This window comes from Papaver somniferum, chromosome 9 (genome assembly GCF_003573695.1).
Source record: "Papaver somniferum cultivar HN1 chromosome 9, ASM357369v1, whole genome shotgun sequence".
In the NCBI taxonomy this organism is placed as follows: Eukaryota; Viridiplantae; Streptophyta; class Magnoliopsida; order Ranunculales; family Papaveraceae; genus Papaver; species Papaver somniferum.
The window spans coordinates 53,991,459-54,011,218 of NC_039366.1; the positions used below are offsets into that span (position 1 = coordinate 53,991,459).

At 36.4% G+C, this 19,760-nt stretch overlaps 3 protein-coding genes across 10 annotated transcripts; 2 read left to right on the forward strand and 1 right to left on the reverse strand.

The window, feature by feature from the left end:
- Positions 1–201: 201 nt before the first annotated feature.
- LOC113307786 (UDP-glycosyltransferase 86A2-like) lies at positions 202–12,694 on the reverse strand. Of its 8 annotated transcripts, none has more exons than XM_026556236.1 (15): positions 12,554–12,693; positions 12,114–12,272; positions 11,951–11,994; positions 11,176–11,449; positions 10,345–10,652; positions 9,910–10,195; positions 9,736–9,803; positions 9,075–9,326; positions 8,089–8,164; positions 7,816–7,892; positions 7,650–7,699; positions 5,773–5,857; positions 5,305–5,403; positions 4,831–5,164; positions 1,369–1,506 (listed from the first exon to the last, which is right to left on the reverse strand). In XM_026556236.1, exons 2-14 carry the CDS (start codon positions 12,259–12,261, stop codon positions 4,940–4,942), a joined length of 1,992 nt encoding a protein of 663 aa, XP_026412021.1. In that variant the 5' UTR covers positions 12,262–12,272; positions 12,554–12,693; the 3' UTR covers positions 1,369–1,506; positions 4,831–4,939. The 8 variants fall into 8 exon arrangements, with proteins under 8 accessions (XP_026412027.1, XP_026412021.1, XP_026412020.1 ...); XM_026556235.1 differs by having other exon boundaries at positions 10,312–10,652; positions 12,554–12,692; XM_026556238.1 differs by lacking the exon at positions 12,554–12,693 and adding an exon at positions 11,683–11,809 and having other exon boundaries at positions 10,312–10,652; positions 12,114–12,212.
- A 63-nt stretch (positions 12,695–12,757) lies between these two features.
- On the forward strand, positions 12,758–15,255 carry LOC113307788 (ras-related protein RABF1-like). Its single transcript, XM_026556243.1, has 7 exons — positions 12,758–12,921; positions 13,246–13,316; positions 13,458–13,541; positions 13,678–13,772; positions 14,054–14,159; positions 14,395–14,691; positions 15,038–15,255. The coding sequence occupies exons 1-7, from the start codon at positions 12,891–12,893 to the stop codon at positions 15,074–15,076; spliced, it is 723 nt and encodes a 240-aa protein (XP_026412028.1). The 5' UTR covers positions 12,758–12,890; the 3' UTR covers positions 15,077–15,255.
- A 504-nt stretch (positions 15,256–15,759) lies between these two features.
- On the forward strand, positions 15,760–18,801 carry LOC113307891 (membrane magnesium transporter-like). The gene is made up of 4 exons (XM_026556361.1): positions 15,760–16,034; positions 16,155–16,207; positions 16,299–16,399; positions 18,404–18,801. The coding sequence occupies exons 1-4, from the start codon at positions 15,962–15,964 to the stop codon at positions 18,495–18,497; spliced, it is 321 nt and encodes a 106-aa protein (XP_026412146.1). The 5' UTR covers positions 15,760–15,961; the 3' UTR covers positions 18,498–18,801.
- The last annotated feature ends 959 nt before the right edge of the window (positions 18,802–19,760 follow it).

Genomic DNA, 19,760 nt, shown 5'->3' on the forward strand with positions numbered 1-19,760 from the left:
ACTTTTGAATTCGTTATGTTTGAATTTTTACATAAGAACCATATAATTATTCAGCAGCCAAGTTTAGCAAAAGGCTTAGAACCTCCGGAGAATAGATAAAAAAATGTCCCTAACTTCTCAACTCTAGATAAAAAAATGTCCCTAACTTCTCAACTCATTTGTGTAATCTTTTTTCTTTCAATAAAATTTCTTTTCTCGTAAAAAAAAAAATCTAGAAAGTTTGAGGGGTGAGAAAGTCAAAATTCCTAAACCAAAAGGGAACATTCACTCACTCGTTAAAATTGAATTAGAAGAGAAAAACATAGATCAGTAGAGCCAAAACAAAATTAGGGATCCTACTTCAGACAAATATGTTTCTTTTTAACTAATTTGATATATGTATAATATACCACTCCCGACTAAGATATTGCCATATTGGACACGAACATTTACATGCGTCAGAACTCCATCTTGACTTCTTGAGCCTCAACCGCGCACGCCATGAGACAAAGATTGCGGTGGGTGGCGACCCAGTTTGGACCCAAAGACCAAAAGTCGTGCATTTTCTTCTCTTTTCAAAGTAAAAAAGACTTGATATGAAATGCCATCAGTGGTCCCTTTTTTTACTTTTGTTACCAATGAGAACCTTCAACTCCTTCACGAACTGGCTTAGGTTTTTCTCCGATGATCCATCATTTTTTGATGCATTTTCTAAAGCTTTTTTCACCTCCACGATCTCTTTTCTAAACTCATGACCTGATTTCTCATCCATCAGGCGGATGATCTTCTCAGATACATCTTTCCTCGTAATCTGCTTTCGGCCAATATTTAGTCCAATCTTCCAATCATCCACCACTAGTTTCCGATTGGTAAACTGATCAGTCAATAAAGGAAAACACAACATAGGTACGCTACACCAGATGCTTTCCAATATAGAATTCCAGCCACAGTGAGTCAGAAATCCGCTTACCGCTGGGTGTGACAATACCTGAATCTGACAACACCATTGGATTAATATCCCACGATCTTTACTCTCTTCCGAGAACCCTTCTGGCAAGGGGTTTGGATCATCAACTGATACAACATCAGGTCGGAGAACAAACACGAAATTAACCTTGCTCTGTAGTAACCCATGAGCAATTTCAATCAGATCATTCTTATTAATATGAGCATAGCTACCAAATGATATGTATAAGACTGAGCCCTTAGGTTTAGTGTCTAGCCATTGGGTGCAATCTGACTCGGGCCATAAACTTGTAGCAACACTAGTCTTAGTGAATCCACTTGGAAATATTGGTCCAATTGCAAAAAATGGCTTTTTAACTTGTAAAGCTGAAATTGTTTCTGGTTCGAGTTCTTGAACTGTGTTACATATAACAAAATCAGCTCCTCTGACATCATCGAATGCTTTAAAGATAATTTCATGAACTATCGTCGACGTATCCGTGTCTTGTAGGTATGACATCATATCAACAGGCTCAATCGCCGGCACACCGGGTATATAGGTAATTGTGTCTTCTCGATTATCTGCAACATATTAAATCCAGTATAAATACATAATCAGGCACACAGGTTTGCATTTTCAGCAATGCAGTTTAAAAAACAATTCTGAACATACAATTAGGATATAATACCAAAAGGCATATATAGACAGAGAATATGTAAAAGTTCATATTCTACAACTATTAACTTTTTAGAAACCGTTTCTAGATTGCAAAACCAATTAAAGGCGACAAGTAAATATTAGCATACCACTGGAGGCAAAATGACCGTGTTTGCGAAGAAGGTCCATGTGATAATAGAGAGAATAAACTAAAGCTGGTTCAGTCCAGAAAGATACATATGAGAGCCCGAGTTTCTTGGAAATCATAGATGGCCAGACAAAGAATGTATCAGCAATCATACAATTAACTGGAGAAGCTGTTGATGAAGATTTAATGATGATTTTACGAACAATATCTTCGACGTGAGCAGAAAATACATGCAACAGAGAAGCCATGAGTTGATCATGGTTAATAGAACGATCAAAATCAATTGGAAGACCATCACTAACAGTATAATAATTAATATCTAGACCTAGTTTACGAGATTCAACAAAGATGTCGTCCGCAATGGTATTAGTTTTTGACTGAGATTTTAATATTTGATGATGGATGAATTGAGTATTGATAAAGGATATTGTGAAACCTTTTGATGCAAGTTTAATGGCTAGATGAACCGATGGAATTACATGACCTTGTAAAGGATACGGAATGAAGATTGCATGAGGTTTTTGATTGCTGTTAGCCATTGTTGTTCTGGATCTGAATAATAGTATTTCAAAAAAGAAAAACAGAAATTTATCTCATAGAGAGATATGAAACGTAGAATGTAGATGGGAATTAGTTACCACTTAGCAGTATAAATAAAAAGAAGGGTAGATAAGGATCAGAAATGTGAAATGAAACTGATTTGACCAAGTAATTATCTTATGTTGACAAATACACCCTTCAAGATTTTAACAAACTGCAGAGAAATGAATGATATTGGATTCTTGTTTATGAAAGATTTTTATGACCAGTCAAAAATATCAGGTTTGGATTATTCTTGCTTTGGTCCATAAAATCTTGACAGTTAATGTAAATGTTTTCCCAAAAATATACTAGGAAAAAAAAGTAAATTACTAATTTATTACTAAGAATTAAATATTCCGACATGATCAAAAGTTGAGTACTACCTTGGTCCTTTTTTATTCTCTTTTTATCACTTAGTCATTTCAGGTCCTACTATGAGAGACATGATAATAAAAGAGCATCCGTAGTTCTGGATTGTATAAGGGAGTTTAAGGAGTGGTAGATTACAATCCAGAATCTCTTAGCAAAAAGTCACCCAAATTTTGTACTGGCGTTTAGATTTTAATGTTGTCCTATAATTAAATGTTGGAGTTAATGCGCAAACAGTTGATGTAGATTCTAGTACAGCATGCTCACAATTTAAATATGGCACCTAACAACTTTTTTTTCTATAGGAAAGAATTTGGACTTGGTAGTCTTTGTCTCTATGAGGGTATCATACAACCACCAAAGTGTCCTTCACAAAGACCACGTACTGATGAACATTTGAGTGCAGTTGGGTTGAAAAGTTAATGGAGAGTTTAAACGTTTAAGTTCAACTCCGTATACACTTCAGATTTACCAACCTAGAAAAATATAAGAGGTGCAGTTGGGTTGAAAAGTTAATGGAGAGTTTAAACGTTTAAGTTCAACTCCGTATACACTTCAGATTTACTAACCTAGAAAAATATAAGAGGTGGGATCTGCATGGACAACTATCATCATGTGCATATAAATGACAACGCAGGAGGAAGGCCCGTATTGACGTGCCTAAGTCTCCAATTCTACAACTAACTATGTGGGTATATGATTTCATAAAAGCATCAAAAGCAGATGTTGTTATACGTAAAGTTGCAAGTTCTGGGAGTTTGGATTCATTGTCTGGGACTAAGAATGATACAGCTCCAGTGCCAAACCAAAACTCTGAACACAATTCCGTGTCTAAGCAAAATTTGGAAGGCACGTCAGTTGTGGATTTGGAAGGAATATCCGTAAATCCTAATATGGCAGGAAACGTGTTTAGTTCTAAATCTGGAAATTCCGTATCAGTGAACAAGTCTGAAAATATGTCCGTGCAAACTCATGTGGATAGACAGTCCGTGTACAACAAGGATTTGGAGTTTGCTGATCGTACAGATTTGCCCGTATCCAAGCAAACAACAGCAACTCATATTCAGGCCGTGGGCCGTGGCCTATTTGGATACTTCTTCAAAGCCTGAATCTATAACCAAGAGTAAGTCCAAGCAAACTGATCTTCAGGCCGTGACTGCTTCTATTTCTAAACAAGGATCATCTAAAGAGGATTGGAAAACAGTAAAGAGTAAGAGCTCTCCAAACAAAGGTACTCCTTTTAAATTTAAATCTTTTGAAACTACTTCTGTGGATGAGATTTTTCAAACAGAATTAGTGGTAAATAACAAGTATGGTGCCCTAGAATTTGAGTTAGGCCTTGCTAACGTTTCTAGTGAGGTTTTGGTGGAGGAGGAACAAGATGATTCTAGTGACTCGGCCAATAGTATGGGTTCAAAAGATTGGGGTGAAGTTGATGCAGATATCCTAGCCAGGAAGCAAGCTAGAAAAGTGGCCAAGCAAGCTGCCAAGATCATGGCTATGAATTCAAAGTATAATGAGGACAGTCCAAGCCGTGAGCATAACAAGGATATTCAAGCAGGGTTGGAGGAAAATGTTTTTGATATGGGTAATATTTTGTCTAGGGAGGAATTAGAGGAAGCAAGTACTATTCAGATTGATGAAGTGCGTGCTAAATTCATTAGAGATCCAGCCTTTAGACAAGATTATTTCAAGGAAAAAAATGAGCAAATGGATAGAATGTCAACTAAGAAGAAAGCTCAATCTCCTATTAAGCTTGTTCCAGGTGGTAATTATGCTTTAGAAGAAAATGAAGAGGATTATGGCTATGATGATTATGAAGATGAATACAAGGAGCCCTATGATTTAACTCAAATAATTGATGATCTCATTCCCAAGAAGAAGAATTTTAGAGTTGGACGACGAAAACGTTTTTAATTTCCTAGTTCTCTTCTTTATGCTAATTTTTAATGTTTAGGAGCTTATTTTATGAGTTTTTAGAGTTTTTTTTTTCTCCCCTTTGGTTTATGGGGGTGGGGAGGTCTAGAACCTCCCATTTTGTAATTCTTGTAATTACGTTTTTTTGCTTTAATAAACCATTTTGACCTAGCAAAAAAAAAAAAAGATTTCATAAAAGCGAGTTAAGAATTTAATTTGGAGCAACACGTACCTCCGGCATATGGTAACTCTTGGCAATTGTTCTCTCACAGCCAAGGAACTACTTCAGTTGATGTTGTGAAACTATCTACTGTATTAGAAATCAATTAATGGTTTTAGCACTAATCAATTTTCGAAATCATTAATCTGTACATTGGGTCACCGCGTTCAATGACATGGCGTTCCCAATCTGACTGAACGCCAAATGGATTCTCCTCAATCCATCCTCTGCTATCAATTTTGGTATCTGTTTCGTCTTTTAGGATGGCGAGTTTGCTTTCGCTGTACTTCATAAATTGGTCCCTCATTCTCACTGCAACTGCTTCAACATCTGATTGGATAAATACCTATAAAATCAGATTGTTTATTAATACTGACGAAACCGAATTTTCCACCCTAATGCACATACAGAACTCCTTTACTTGCGCCATCACTCATTTTTCAATCTTCAATTGATATGATTTACAAAGATGGGTAGGAGATATACCTTTCCTTCGGTTGCAAGCAGGCCTGCTATTGCTTCAATAAGCAACGTCTGAAGCATTCGCCATCTATATTCAGGTCTATTGAAGTCGGGGTTCGGACACTGCATTTAGAAGAGGGTTGCTTCAGTTTCACAACGATGCTCAAGGCTAATACTGCAACTCAGGGATGTAGTATCTAAATGTTTATTGTGTATGACAAGGGAGCTCTAGCCACCAAGATATTAGGATGTTAGTCGGTTATCAAGAACATCCCTAGGTTTAAAAGGAAGGGGCAAGAATACGAAACCATATAGATTCTATGGTTGCAAAAGAAATACTCAGATGAAACTGCAGGGGACTACTAAATATCGAGATTCTCATTTGCATCTTAATATTAATCTAGGGTAAAAACAGTGTCATCCAAAGGCTGAAATAATAACCTTTCATATAGATAGATAAAGAAAAGCAACAATAGGCAGGATGCAGCATACCTGTATGGAAACAAGAACCAATTTCCCAGGGTAGCTGGAAACTATTGACCGAAATGTGGATGTTGCATTGGTTGCAATGAAGTAGCTGGAGAATATAGCGACTATTTTTAGAAGAAAAATGAGTTCATTACTTGGTTAATACAGACTGGTCCTTGCAAAGCATGAAGAATAAGAGAACACTAAATCTATGACTAAAATAAGCACGCGAAATATCAGTTAAAGAGGCCTCAAATTTTTAAAGGATAATTTTGCTCAGACCCATCCAGATAAAAAAAAATGATCATAGGCCCACATCTTATAAATATTAAAACCTAGGAAACATGATTGCATGTTGTATATGCGTCCACTGAACAAAAAGAGGCAAATTTTATATGCATCCAACTGAAGAATAGTTGCATGCATACCAAAACACAAAAGTTGGGATTATTTAGCATGTGTCTATATATCCTTTGAGCATCATACATCCATTTTTCAAGTAGATGCATGGGTTCTATCTGTGACCGTGCAAATCAGTGGCATAGCAATGAAGCGATATTGACCGATGAAATGAAGTTTCACAGCAGAAGGCAAAATGATGACAAACACATCAAAGGGTGATGTATTGATGCATGTTCGTGATGCCCAGCTCAAGGATGATGTTAGGATATGGAATTGGCCTATGTGCTAGTCCAAGGCCAGGGCAGAGCAGCAAGAGAACGCGCATGCCAAATACCTCATTGTAGTCGGTTATTCGGCCAAGTAAAGGAAATGGCACATGGAGCATTGAGATGCGACAGTTGTGAACAAGTATGGACATGAATTTAATCAATGTTAAGCGTCAAATTGAGTTAAGGGCATGGCCGAGACGAGTACAGCAGAAGTTGGTGCAAGAATAGCTCCAAAGAGACGGTTATGCACATTTGAAGGATTTACACGTACGGATGAATGAGCGGACAAGTTGATACAACTCTAAAGCACCTTGTAACTGCAAAATAAGTTTCTTAACCACTTGGAACAGAGGTGGCATGTCCGGGACGAATTGGAGAAAGCTGTATTGGAATGAGGTTCTAGCGATAGTTAATAATGAACAGTGAACAGTGTAATCTAGATTTTGGCTATTGTACTACTGTATAAATCGGCAGGAGAGAAGAGGCTATGCTTTGGGAAAGTGAGTCTCAACCTAAAGAGAATTAGGCATCACTCAGTGATTAGCCTATGTAGTCCTGTTATGGACGAGTTTTGCAATCTTCTTTTGATGCGACAAAAGAGAATGTTGCATTATATCTTTGTGTTCATTGTGTTGCTGATTTTGTGAGTTTAATACATTGCAAGCCTATTATGCAGTAAGGGATACATGAAGAGATAAAGAGAAAAGAAAGAAAGACTTCTGTTGATAAATGCTTAAAGAGTTGAGTTGTGCACTTGCTACAGCCCAAGAAAATGCTTAAAGAAAGACATCCGTAGCTAAATGCTTAAAGAGTTTTGTAATTTTCTGAGTACTTCAAGGTGAAGTTTATACACTGAACCACAGTATTGCTGGCTATAGCCCAAGAAAATTGCAAGCCGCAAATTGGGGGTGTGACACTATGCATCAAAAAATGGCATCTGCTGGTGTACAAAGACCATGCTTAAAAAATCAACCATTTTTAACATTCACTTAAAAATTAAAATTTACATTTCGTAGTTTGTACTAGTTGTACAGATCTTTTCAAAAGATTTCCAACTTTGCTGGATATGTTATTTTTAAATTTTTGACACAAAATTATAATGTGGGTTTTGCTCACCCACCAAGGATATCTCTATATGTGGGCATGTGAAAATGAATTTCAGGTCGTGGGCATGTGAAAGTTCAGTTTGGTGGTGATTCTCACTAAATATTACGAGTTAAAAACACACACCTATTTTTCAGGCCAGATTCTTGAAGAAAATCAAGACAACGCTTTACAACCTGAAAATAATTGAACTTATTAGCAAATGAAGTTTATCCGAAAAAGTTAGAAAATTAAAATATTTATTATTCAGGAAATGAAGATGATCAAAACCAAGCAATAGGAGCAAAAACACCTTTTTATTTATCTCCAAACCCAGAAGGTTTACATCTGGTTGAATTCTTGCCATTCCAAAGATAAATAATCCATTTCCTGTGCTATTAACAAACAAATCATTAGAAACAAACCAGCTTATAGTTGTCATGGTATAACTATAGTTATTTCTGATACTAGAAAATAAAATATATAGGGACCAGTGGGATAATCAACCATGGACCTACTTCACTCCTAGATTCTACTGTAACAATGACATTCACTACAAAACATGAGCTTGAGGAAAGGAAAATACCGCTCCCAATATCAACTATTAATGGTAGTGTTGGATCACGAAAAATGGATTTCCAGTCAATGTCAAAAGGGTATGCCTGCAAAAGATACTTCATGAAGTCATTCCACTAGATTCTAATATGGTGAATGAAACTATTTTCAGCTGCATGAAAAAACTAGTTCCCTTACACTTCCGTGAAGTCACTCCACTAGATCTATTGGTAAACAAATCAAACAATTGAGTAACCATATTACCCACTCGTTCACCATACCTTCGAAGTTACGCTTCAGATTTATTTTCTAAGAATGCAGAAATGCACTTATACGTAATTACCTCACAAACCCTACATCCATCTCTATGCAGAATAAAATCATGCAAACAATGGCCTCTGTTTTGTGTAAGTACATCTGAATGCAGAATAAAAGCATGCAAAAAAGGACCTCTGTTTTGTAGAAATGGTACTTCGAGCATGGGCTAGCAAGGATGATCTATTCTAAATATCTCTGGTGATGCCACGAACAATAGGCTAGACCGGATTGTGGTTTACAATTGTTATGGAAGCCTTTGAATGTGGACATTATGGGCGACTCTAATTAATGACTAATGACAGTAACTGCAAAAGAGCCTAGTAACCCCAGACATCAACTTCATGCTACAGCTCCACATTCTCTCTTCGGGATTTAGATGTAGTTGAAACTCATAAGTCCAGTCTGTAGTACTGGTTACAGTCTAGTCTGTAGTACTGGTTACAGATATCTTCATGGAAACCCCAAGCTAACCGAACAACCTACTATAACCTGATTTATAATTCCTGCACATGTTAATCATTTAAGAGAAACCCAAGGCAATCAATTTAGAAGGTATCAACACCCCCACATTTCTTACATGTTCTCCGCAGTAGATGACGGATTTGCTTTTTCTATTCTACCATTTGTGACTTCTATATCAGTTGTTTGGAAAACTACCTGACTTGCACCACAAAAACATAAGATGTAAATTATACATACTCTGTCTAAAGCTGCAATCCCCGGAAGTGTTCTTCCTTTCAGAAATTCCCATACAACTGAAGCGTTCTCATGCAAACTATAAAGGGATAGCGCACTTGACGTCTCTGCTATTGCTTTGCATGCAGCATTTCCAACAACAGTTACATCACAACCACGTCTACTTGATGTTTCAACCATTGTCGCCAACTTAGATGCTCCATGAGTGTCTGGTCTTGACAGCATAAACCTTACTGGGCCAATCCACAGAATCTTCTGCATAATAATCAATGATGCAAGCTAATTAAAAAAAAAGTGCCGCAAATAAAGATTAGAATCATAAGGTGATGATTAAACACGGTAAGAACAATGCCTTATTGAGCTTGAATAATGAAAAAAGACACCAGGCATGTATGCCATTAATCACATCAACTCCTGAAAGTAGGATACTGTTGTTACTCAAGTCTAATTTTGGAAGGCTTTGAAGTATATCATTTTTAGAAGACGAAATCGTCTGAATAAACATGAGTTAGTCAGACTGCATTCTTTCTACCATGTACTATCCTCTCTAGATAGTTGTTCTACACTTGGCTCCAGTTATTTTGCAGTTTACTCTATTACAGATGTATAAAAGAGTTAAGTTAAGGAAACAAAGGTATATGTTATACTATGACCATCCTTTTACCTTGCAGTTTGTAAGGAGTGAGGATATCTCATCCAATGAAACCGGCCCAAGATCAACAGGTTCCCAACCTGAAGGAGGTAAATATAGGAAAATGGAGACCAACCTGATAGTGTTAAGATGACTTTAAATGCAACAATCTAGACCAAGAGATATACCGAAAAATGGAGAGCTCACCATCCAAGATGTCGTTGGCAGTAAATGTACGCAATTCGTCTCGATTGCACATATTAGTGCACCAAAAGTCTTTTGGTAGCAGAATAGGTATATTCCTTCCACGTGCAATTTGAATTATCTTTAAGGAAGATCCAACAGCAGACAGCTCCACAAGATTCAAACGCACTGGCAATCCTAGGCCATGCATTATTTGAAATGCCATCATTCCGACAAAAACCAAGCCATCACATTTAGAAGCTAAAAATTCCAAGGCTTTTACTTTATCATGGAGATTCCCCCCTCCGATCTGCGTCAAAATTTTCATATCTTCATCAAGAGAGGACATACGCGAATGGAGTATATAAACAATATCACAGAATAACTTGAAATATCGATAACTCTAAATACTTATTGAGTGTATACAATTGCAAAATACGGTTGCTTGGGCCTCGTCACCTCCACCAGTTCCTCTAGTTGCTTCTCGAAACAAAAACCAGCAATAGAAGCATAGCAATAGCGAGAAACACCAACGGTTGATGCTAGCACCTTATGTGATTGGGAAAAAGTGTCGTTAACAAAGATATCCACTCCTGATGATAATTTTTCAGCAAACATTGAAGAATTCGCACGTTCCTCCTTAAACTTCGAGAGATTCTCAAAAAGAAGAACATCTGATATCTCAACCTCTTCCATCTTAAACTGTGAGTTGACAGAAACCCAATTTGCCGGCACCACTTTTAGTTGGAGAGCTGATGATAGTTTATCTGAAATATAACATGCGTTAAACAGAAGCAGAAAAACCACAAATATATGTCATAACCTACCCGCCTTTCCCACTTATTCCCTTCCAAATCTTTTCCCTTCTTAATTGAACATTGTTAAATGCTAAAAAACAAATTAGTGAATTTTTGCTAATAATTTCGGTTCGCTCTTCTACCCTACACTACTTTTGGGTTTGGTATCGATGCATTTACAAATTGTCAGTCTTTTGCATGTGTGAGGAGCTATTTTAATAGTTGGAAGCAGGAAGACAGAATAAAGCTGGATGACTGTCCAATATAATAGGAAACATTCCATGTCCAAAAACACTTAAGATATTCAAACTATATTCTAAATAAAACCAGATACTATTTAACTGCAGTATACTTGGAACTGAAATAACATGAAGATAAAAGTATACTATTTAACTGCAGTATGCTTGGAACTGAAAGTCAAATATCTGCTGCAGAAACATCCATGAGAAGAACACGGGAAAAGGAATAACAAGGAAATTCTTAACGCACATACCTGCAACAATCTCAGCTGAGAGAAGCTGTGTTGAGTCCTTGGGTCGACCCCAATCACTAACTATAAGGACTTTAGCACCATGGTGTAACAAATACTTGATACTAAATAGGGCACTTTTGATTAATGGGGTGTTATAGTCCAGTGCTTCTCGAAGGAAAGGAGTGGAGTCGAATCGAACCATCACAATTTTTCCAGAAAGCAATTCCCTTGGAAATTGTCTAAGCGTTTGTACATGTGGACAGGTATTAAGTTGTTCTCCATCCCAAACTTCCGCCTGAAGATAAAAGGAAACCAGTAATGTCAAACTCATTTCAAAGTTATCAAAGAAACTAAAATATAGAAAAAACATAGAAGATATCTGAACTTCATGGTGGTGAAAACCAAATGTAAGAATTATCAAAAGATTCAAAACCAACCAATAAAAATTTTCACAAAGGAGACCTGACATAATGCAGCACACTAACTCAATGAAGTAGGTCAATGTGAATGAAATGAAATAAGGCTAACCTTCACAGATCAACCTGTGATGGATAACAAACTGAGATGAATTATAACACAATGTGAACGCCGTCCTGAGGTGCACATACAACCCCCTAGAAAAAGCACCCAAATGCAAAACACAGGCTCCATGTGGCTTGCAAAGGACAGGAATGTTGAAAAGAGACAAACAAGCACAAATTGCAGTTGAGAAACTCTTACACCTTGACACGAAATCCAAGTTGAAGTAACTGCACAACATCTTAAAAGTAAATGCTTAATAAACAAATAATAGTACCTCGTAATAAGTTGTTTTCGTAGAATCTCTTGTCGTATAACATCCTGTTTATCAAAAGCCAGGACACTTAACTAAATGTAAAAGTAGGAAACAAGAAAGAGTAAAGCAAACGAATGGCATGGTGGGAAAAGACAAGAACCTTATAAATCCTTATCAGTATTACCTTCTACTGAAGATCTAATAACTTGACATCGCTGATTAACAGTGTTACGCCAATAATAAAAGCACGGTCTGACCAGAAGTGGACATTTATGTAGATTGGCATCGTGTAAGAAAATTGAGCTTTTAGCTAACTTCAAATGCTGACTCATCTCTTGCTCTCCTGAAACAAAATTTAACAAAATAAAACCCTAATCAATTCTAAGTCTAAGATGAGTAACTCAAATAAATTTCTACTTGATAATTACTAAAAATTTAAATGCAAACAACCTAGAGTGGCATTTCCAAAGAGTTATATCTTCTCTAATCGAATTTAAGTGTTAATGACAACTAAAAGAAGTTCCTCATTTTCTAATTTCCCATAAACCAAAAAATTTTGTACTAAAAATTTCGCGTAAATCAAATATACGTGAAGAATGCAGTGAATAAGAATATAAATATTACCTTTCGAAACGTTTAGGGTTCCCAAAGAAGACGGTTAACAATGGATGAAAGTTCAAATTCTTACAGTGTCTTCTTCTTCCCTCGCGAGGGAAACAAGCAGCTTATAATTGACGCCTTTGCGATATTATCCATATAGGATATGAAGAGTAAAATGTCTTCAGTACCCCTCCATATTTAACTGCCATCGTTTTGTACACACAAGAGCTGACAGGAGACACCTGTGAAATAATAAACTTCAACTTCAGATTCCGGTAGAGAATTATAAGAATTTTTGGTATTCAATCAAATTAGGGCACTGGATCGAAGCAGGAATACATCTCATTATCCTCCCCATGCCATGGGTGGTTGCTCCTCCTCCCTTCCAGCAGGTGTAACCAAAATTCCACTTGTTTTTTCTTGAATTTTATGTTTCAGTTTTTCTTGCTTTGAATACTTTTTTTCTTTCTTTCAGGAGTTAGGGTTTTATCATGTTGAATTAAATGTAGGTTTTGGTTTATTTTCCGTTGATATTACATGACTGGTGTGTTCGACCTGGATCAAATCAAATGGGATATCTTAGTTGAATCTCCATATCATGACAAATGCTGGGAGTCATTGTTTGTATTCAGTGTGTTTCATGTTTTTTTCAATCGTATATTCTGTTCATTTTGATTGTTTTGCAAAGATGTGGAAATGTAATATTTTGATTGCAGGTAGCACACCGGAGCATTTAGGAGGGGATAATGCTGGACTGAGCGACTTGACCAGAGGCTTTCGGGTGAAGGTATGTACTACTCTACATCTTTCTTTTGTCCTGAACGATATTTTCATACTTATGGAATCTCGGATTTCGTGTTCACTCTCTACTGCATAATCACCATTTATACACTAACTCTATTGGGAAATACTGAATTACGGCATGTAGCTAGTGTTATTAGGGGATTCTGGTGTTGGAAAAAGTTGTATTGTTCTTCGTTTTGTTCGTGGACAGTTTGACACAACATCTAAGGTAAGAAATCCAGTTCATTCTGTTCAAATTACTGAGTACTTGATATCGAAAGGGTTGTTTATTTGTGTGTACGATGAGGAGATCTTTACATGCCAATATTTGCAGTTACTTACGCATAATCTATACCGGGTTTCAGGTGACTGTTGGAGCTTCGTTTCTGTCTCAGACTATGGTTTTGCAAGATGCTACTACTGTCAAGTTTGAAATATGGGACACTGCTGGCCAGGAGAGGTACGTGTCTGACTTAAAGCTTTAGCAATGACAGTGGTTTTAAATTAACTACTCAAAATGAAAAACATTATCATTTTTTAACTACTTAACTACCTCTATATAATTTTAACCGTGACTTGAAAAAATTGGAAAATAGTGCATCGCAAAAATCAAAATCCAGAAGTTGAAAGACTCCTTGAACTTTGAAAATAACTAACATTTTCAGTAGATTTTTGGTAGGTTAACAGTAGTCCTGTGCAATGGTCTTTTGATTGTGTTCATGCTGACCATCATCTTATTAGGTATGCAGCATTGGCTCCACTTTACTATCGAGGAGCAGCTGTTGCGGTTATTGTGTATGATATAACCAACCCAGAGTCATTTAGTAAAGCACGTTTTTGGGTTAAGGTAAGTATATTTTTCAACTTAAAATGTGATTGCAAATGATGGGGGCCTCAGACATATGTGAAAGTTCGTCTATTGCCTTAACCCACAATAACTCATAAGTTTTGATCTTACTGGCACAATGGTGGAATTACTGAGTAATATAACATATATTAGAGGCTCCTCACAGGCTTGCAAGCCATTCAGAGATGCTTCCAGTTGGAAACAGATAGCTAACAACAAATTTCACTTCCCACAGGAGCTACAGAAGCACGGAAGCCCCAATATTATCATGGTTTTGGTGGGTAACAAAGCCGATCTTCATGAGAATCGGGAAGTATCCATTCAACTAAGTATGCTTTTGTTTGATCTCGATATCAAATTCATCAATTCAAGCTACCTTCAGATAATATGTAGCGAGTGTTCTGTAGCAAAACAACTGATAACATTACGCGTTCTGCTTATGAAGGATGCCATAGACTACGCAGAGAAAAATGGCATGTTCTTCATTGAAACATCTGCAAAAACATCAGATAATATTCATGAACTATTCGAGGTAAACCTACAGTTACTTTATTTTCTTGATATTCTGCATGTAGTCGGAAATATTTTCATAGTGTGGTATATGGGCTGCTTGTGAAGTATATATTTATGTGTGTGTGTGTGTGTGCACCTTATACGTTTTCACTTTTCAAAAGTGGATATCTGAAGGCTGAAGTTAACGAAATTCTGTGGAATTAATGAAAAGTGGGTCTTAGAGTTTAGTTTCTTGCACTTGCTGCCTCCAATGCCATTCCTCCTATAAGCTTTATTTGCACCTACTCGAATTTGGTCCTCTCTATGGCTTCCATTTCTCGTGGTTGTAGACTCCATTTTAATTGTTGATTTTTTTTGTGTTGCAGGAGATTGCTAAACGGCTGCCCCGGAGGCCGATTATGTGACTAATGGCATCTCTCCTTGTCTTTCTCTGTGCTTACAGTGATGCAATCTTAAACTTTATGGATTGTTTTCAGCAATATATGTAGCATCCTAACAAGTAACAACCAGATAAGCCGACTTGATTTATAATATGAACAGCACAACAGATGTGGTAGAAACTGCCACTTGAAGTTTTATGTTATCTTCCCTATAAATGTCAAATATAAATCCCAAGGAAAATGAAAATAATTGTTTCCAATTTGAATGAAACTAACAGTTAGATTAATGTGATGCACACAGCCTAATGGCAGTGCATCGCCGTGCACAGATACTCCACACGATAAGCATAACTCGGGGAGGCTTTGTAGCCTAACTTAGGGAGGCGTTGTTGTTGTTGGCACTCTTGTATTGACATTGTTTTCACAACTCTGGCTTTGAATCTATCTATTCAAAGATCTTTGGGATAATGATTTTCTTTTCACCAAAAATTACAAGCTACCAAGTTGAATTCTGACCTAAAAGTTTATCTCAAGTAAAAGCATTCAGATTTCCATAAAACTTAACAAAATCGTACAGGATTATGGATACAGTACGCCACTGCCACTGGTCAGGTGCAGTTCATGGACTCTACAAAAGAGAAAACTTAATAAGTGTACACAGAGTGTAAGATTAATTGCCTTAAATGGGGAAAAGGCACTTGGTCTCGGTGGCCACTAGGTTGTGTCACAGTAAGTAGTACACTATACCGAAGCCTTGAAGGTAAACGTGAAGCGCAAAACACCAGATCTTAAACATCGTAAAATATTCAGGCGGTAAAAGCCCGGAGAAAAGGAGAGATCTGTTCATCACAATTCTTTCATTCTCTCAGGTTTTTTCTTTTGAAGAAGTAGATTATCACTGAGAGAGAGATGGGTTTAGGGTTCACCGTTGGTGCTATTGGGATCTTAATTCTTTCTCACGCTGCTTATTCAACTATTCAGTGTAATTACTTTTCTTCATCCCATCATGAAATTAGGGTTTCAATTTGTTTGCGAGAACTTGGGATTTGCTTGAATTGAATTGTGATTTGTACTGAGATTTCCAGCTTTATTTGAATTGCAGATAGAGGCTTGTTGAAGATCCTTGAAGAAGAATTTTCAGGACCTCCGTTGAATGTAATTTATGGATTTTCTTTAGTTTTTTTTTTTTAATACTTTCGATTCAATTGTATGAACTTGTGTAGTTAATTTTTCTTTGAATTTTCAGGTTGTAGCTGAGCTGCTTATTGGATTGGTATTGTGTATGTATGCTGGATTATGTGTTCCAGGGAAGTTCCTGTCAATACATCCAGATTCAGATGAAAACAGGTCTAGTTTTTCTCTTTAATTTGAAATTTTAATTTTTGTGTTTACTTAGTAAATAACCAAATTTGTTATGATGTTGAGCTTTGCTATAGTATATTCTATGTGATCGGTTGATGTTGAGCTTTGCTATAGTATATTCTATGTGATCGGTTGATTTAGATTTCGAGTTAGTAAAACCATGTAATCTGAGCGCTTGTTCCTTGACCATTAGTCTACAGAGACCATTGTGATGATTGGTATCACTAATTTGAATTTATCAACTGTACAGACTAATGCAACTCAATCGTAATATTGACAATTTTAGAACTTTAAAGTTACGTTTAGAAAGCATGACGCTTATACGAGACTGACAACTTGAGAAAATTGAAATTTGTGATTTGAGGAAGTAATAACGTCCATATGGCATCTAATCTATTTTTTGTATATTCTGGGAGTCTGAAACTGGCCAGTATAGAGCCTTTTGTCGGTATTGAATTGCCATACTCTATTATTGTACTTTATGTCGTGGCTAAAACATAATGCTTGTAAGAGACTAACAACCTGAGAAAGCTGAAATTTGTGATCTGAGGAAGTAATAACATCCATATGGCATCTAGTTGTCTATTTTTTGTACATTCCGGGAGTTTGAAACTGGCTAATCAAGAGCCTTCTGTCGGTATGGAATTGCTATACTCTATTACTGTACTATACTATATTTCGTGGTTAAACCATGGTAGACAAGTGCATTTCGTGGTAACTTTCTTGGTGAACCTTGTCGTATGGCATCTGAGGAAGTTTAATAGTTTGGGTGAAGAAAAAGATTTTTTCAAGGGCTTTGTCGGCCATCTGAGGAAGTAATATCATCCATATGGTATCTAATTATCTATTTTTTGTACATTCTGGGAGTCTGAAACCGGCCAATCAAGTGCCTTTTGTCACTATGGAATTGCGATACTCTTTTATTGTACTATTGTCGTGATTAAACCATAATAGGCAAGTGCATCTCGTGGTAACTTTCTTGGTGAGCCTTGTCGTTCAAATATGAATTGTCCCAAAAAGATTTTTTGTTCTATGTTTAATAGTTTCAAGGGCTTTGTCGGCCATCAATGAAAGTAGAAGTATTTTCTTTAGTTTAGGAGAAGAACCCTGATGTCTTTCCTTGACTCTTTTGTTTCACCTTAGCCTTCTTTAACCAAGCTCCAGATATGATAGTTATCTTTGTCATGGTAGCTACCTAAAACCCATATGTTTGTAGTAATTCAGCTCAGCCCCTACTAATATCTGTCCTGGGTGCTATAAAGCCTGAATACAGTTTCCTATTGAGTTGATCCTGTTTGAGTGTACGCTCTCTTGAAGTTAATTGGCAGTGTGGAAAAGGAGTTTTTGGTGTCTGGAAGGGCGTCTGTGTTTAAGCTGTAAAAGTAGACAAGTTACAGGGGCCATGAATATATTTGACCACTAGAGCTTCAGGCCTATACTTTAGGATTTCAGTTTACTTAAGTGACATTTTATTTTATATGGTTACTGGGATATTACCACAAGTATATTATATACATCAAGACTTTTATTGGATGTCCCCGAAGGGACTGTATTCATCAAGCATAGGAAACAGGATTTCCTTACTCACACACTTTAATATAATTATTAAGTGCTAGAAGAAAACACTCGAGAAACATCTTCGAAATCAAAATTCCAATTAATTAAATTTGCATGTTCATCTTATGGGTTTAGGAGAACAAAAATTACATGGTTCGAAGTCAAATTTTGTCTATTTATTTATTTATTTATTTTTAGAATAGGCTTGGAAGTCAGCTGAGATACCTTTTATGTTATTGCATTTCTAGGTATTAGTTTCTCTGTCTATATATTGTATGTTATAGATTCTTTATGAATTGAAATTGAAATTTGACAGCAGGAAAAAGAGAAAAAAAAACTGCTTGTTGCTGTTGGCCTTTTTTACCTGGCTGGTAGTTGAAGGCATTTTGGGTACCTACCTCATTGAATGATTTGTGGTTTTTGATAAAGCAGGATAGTATCTTTACCGGCTAACGTGGACTTCATGGTCTTTAACCATCGAGGAAAAGTTTTTCCATCAGAAGCGAATTTGAAGCTGAAGTGTTGAGCTGCTGCCAGGATCATGATAACTGACCGATCATGCAAGGTTGTTCATCTGATGAAAAATGTAAAATCTTTGAAACCCTAATCTCCGACATGTAGGAGGTTAGGTGCATGCAGACTGTGGATGTGTTCTTAATGTGCTTTGGTTAAGTTTTAGTTGATTTCTTGCTTTAGTTTATTTATGTCAAGTTAATATTCATGTGAACCATAGAAAAAAAATTCAATGCGGAAAGAATTCTTAAGCTGAAAAAAATTGTGACCAGTGAATGTTATTGAATAATTCAGACATTTGGTTTGGCCTGCATAAAGTCTGATTATGTACCTTACAGAGGAGAGGACAATTATTTCTTTACTAAACTCTCTAGTCAGTGGTTGAAAACCTATTGCAGTGATGTTATCTTATGAGTGATCTGGAGCAATTCTACAAGTGATGTTATTTTATGAGTGATCTGGAGCAATTCTATAATGGGTGAACAAAAATAGTTGGACCCTGTGAGCCTAGTATGTACGTAGATATTTTAAAGAACGATACCGGTGAGCCTAGTACGTAAACATTTTAAAGAACGATACCAGAAACTGTCGTATCAAAATCTTGTCAGTCTTGATATCTTCTGTCAATCAATTATGGGTAATACAGATTGCAGAAGTTTACTCTGTGTACGGTTCTGATTTGTCTATTAAATTAGACTAGGAGCACTTGGATACATAAGCAGCTGTATTTGTGGAGTTGCTCCCCAAAACTTGGTTCCCTAAAAGTTGATATCCAACTTAATGTTAAACATGATTCCCCTGAAGCTAATGACGAGCATACGGCAAACAATGCAAAATATCTTACTTATCAAAAGCTAAACCTAATCTTATGATTAGTCGATTTCCTCTGCATAACAAAGATAACATGTTCATGATAAACTTAACGATGACTAAGATTGTAGATATTTTGATCCAAGATATTTTCTGTTCTTTTTAGTCCTACAACCGAAACTTTTCCCGCTTTTGTGAATTATATCTGTTGATATATTTCTTCTGTTCATTCAACATCAATTAAATTTTCTTTTCCTTCTCTTGAATTTTAAAGAAGATAGATAGTGATGTTACATTTCATTTTAATTTTTGATGAGATATGACTACTCCAGCTCGTAATTTCTTTGTCAAGAGAACTGGAAATAAGTCCCACCACTTGTATATACACCTAACCGTAGTACTGATCTTTTTCGAACTCCATGATTGTCAAAGTTCATCAGGGCTAGGGTTCTAATTTGCCCCAGCC

Coding starts and splice junctions, on each gene's coding strand:
- LOC113307891 (XM_026556361.1), top strand. CDS start 15,962: ATGGGTTTAGGGTTCACCGTTGGTGCTATTGGGATCTTAATTCTTTCT. Junction 16,035..16,154: donor TGCTTATTCAACTATTCAGT/GTAATTACTTTT, acceptor TTTGAATTGCAG/ATAGAGGCTTGTTGAAGATC. Junction 16,208..16,298: donor TTTCAGGACCTCCGTTGAAT/GTAATTTATGGA, acceptor TTGAATTTTCAG/GTTGTAGCTGAGCTGCTTAT.
- LOC113307788 (XM_026556243.1), top strand. CDS start 12,891: ATGGGTGGTTGCTCCTCCTCCCTTCCAGCAG. Junction 13,317..13,457: donor CCAGAGGCTTTCGGGTGAAG/GTATGTACTACT, acceptor TACGGCATGTAG/CTAGTGTTATTAGGGGATTC. Junction 13,542..13,677: donor AGTTTGACACAACATCTAAG/GTAAGAAATCCA, acceptor ACCGGGTTTCAG/GTGACTGTTGGAGCTTCGTT.
- LOC113307786 (XM_026556235.1), bottom strand. CDS start 12,261: ATGAGTCAGCATTTGAAGTTAGCTAAAAGCTCAATTTTCTTACACGAT. Junction 10,653..11,175: donor CTCAGCTGAGATTGTTGCAG/GTATGTGCGTTA, acceptor GTTATATTTCAG/ATAAACTATCATCAGCTCTC. Junction 9,804..9,909: donor TGCCAACGACATCTTGGATG/GTGAGCTCTCCA, acceptor TACCTCCTTCAG/GTTGGGAACCTGTTGATCTT.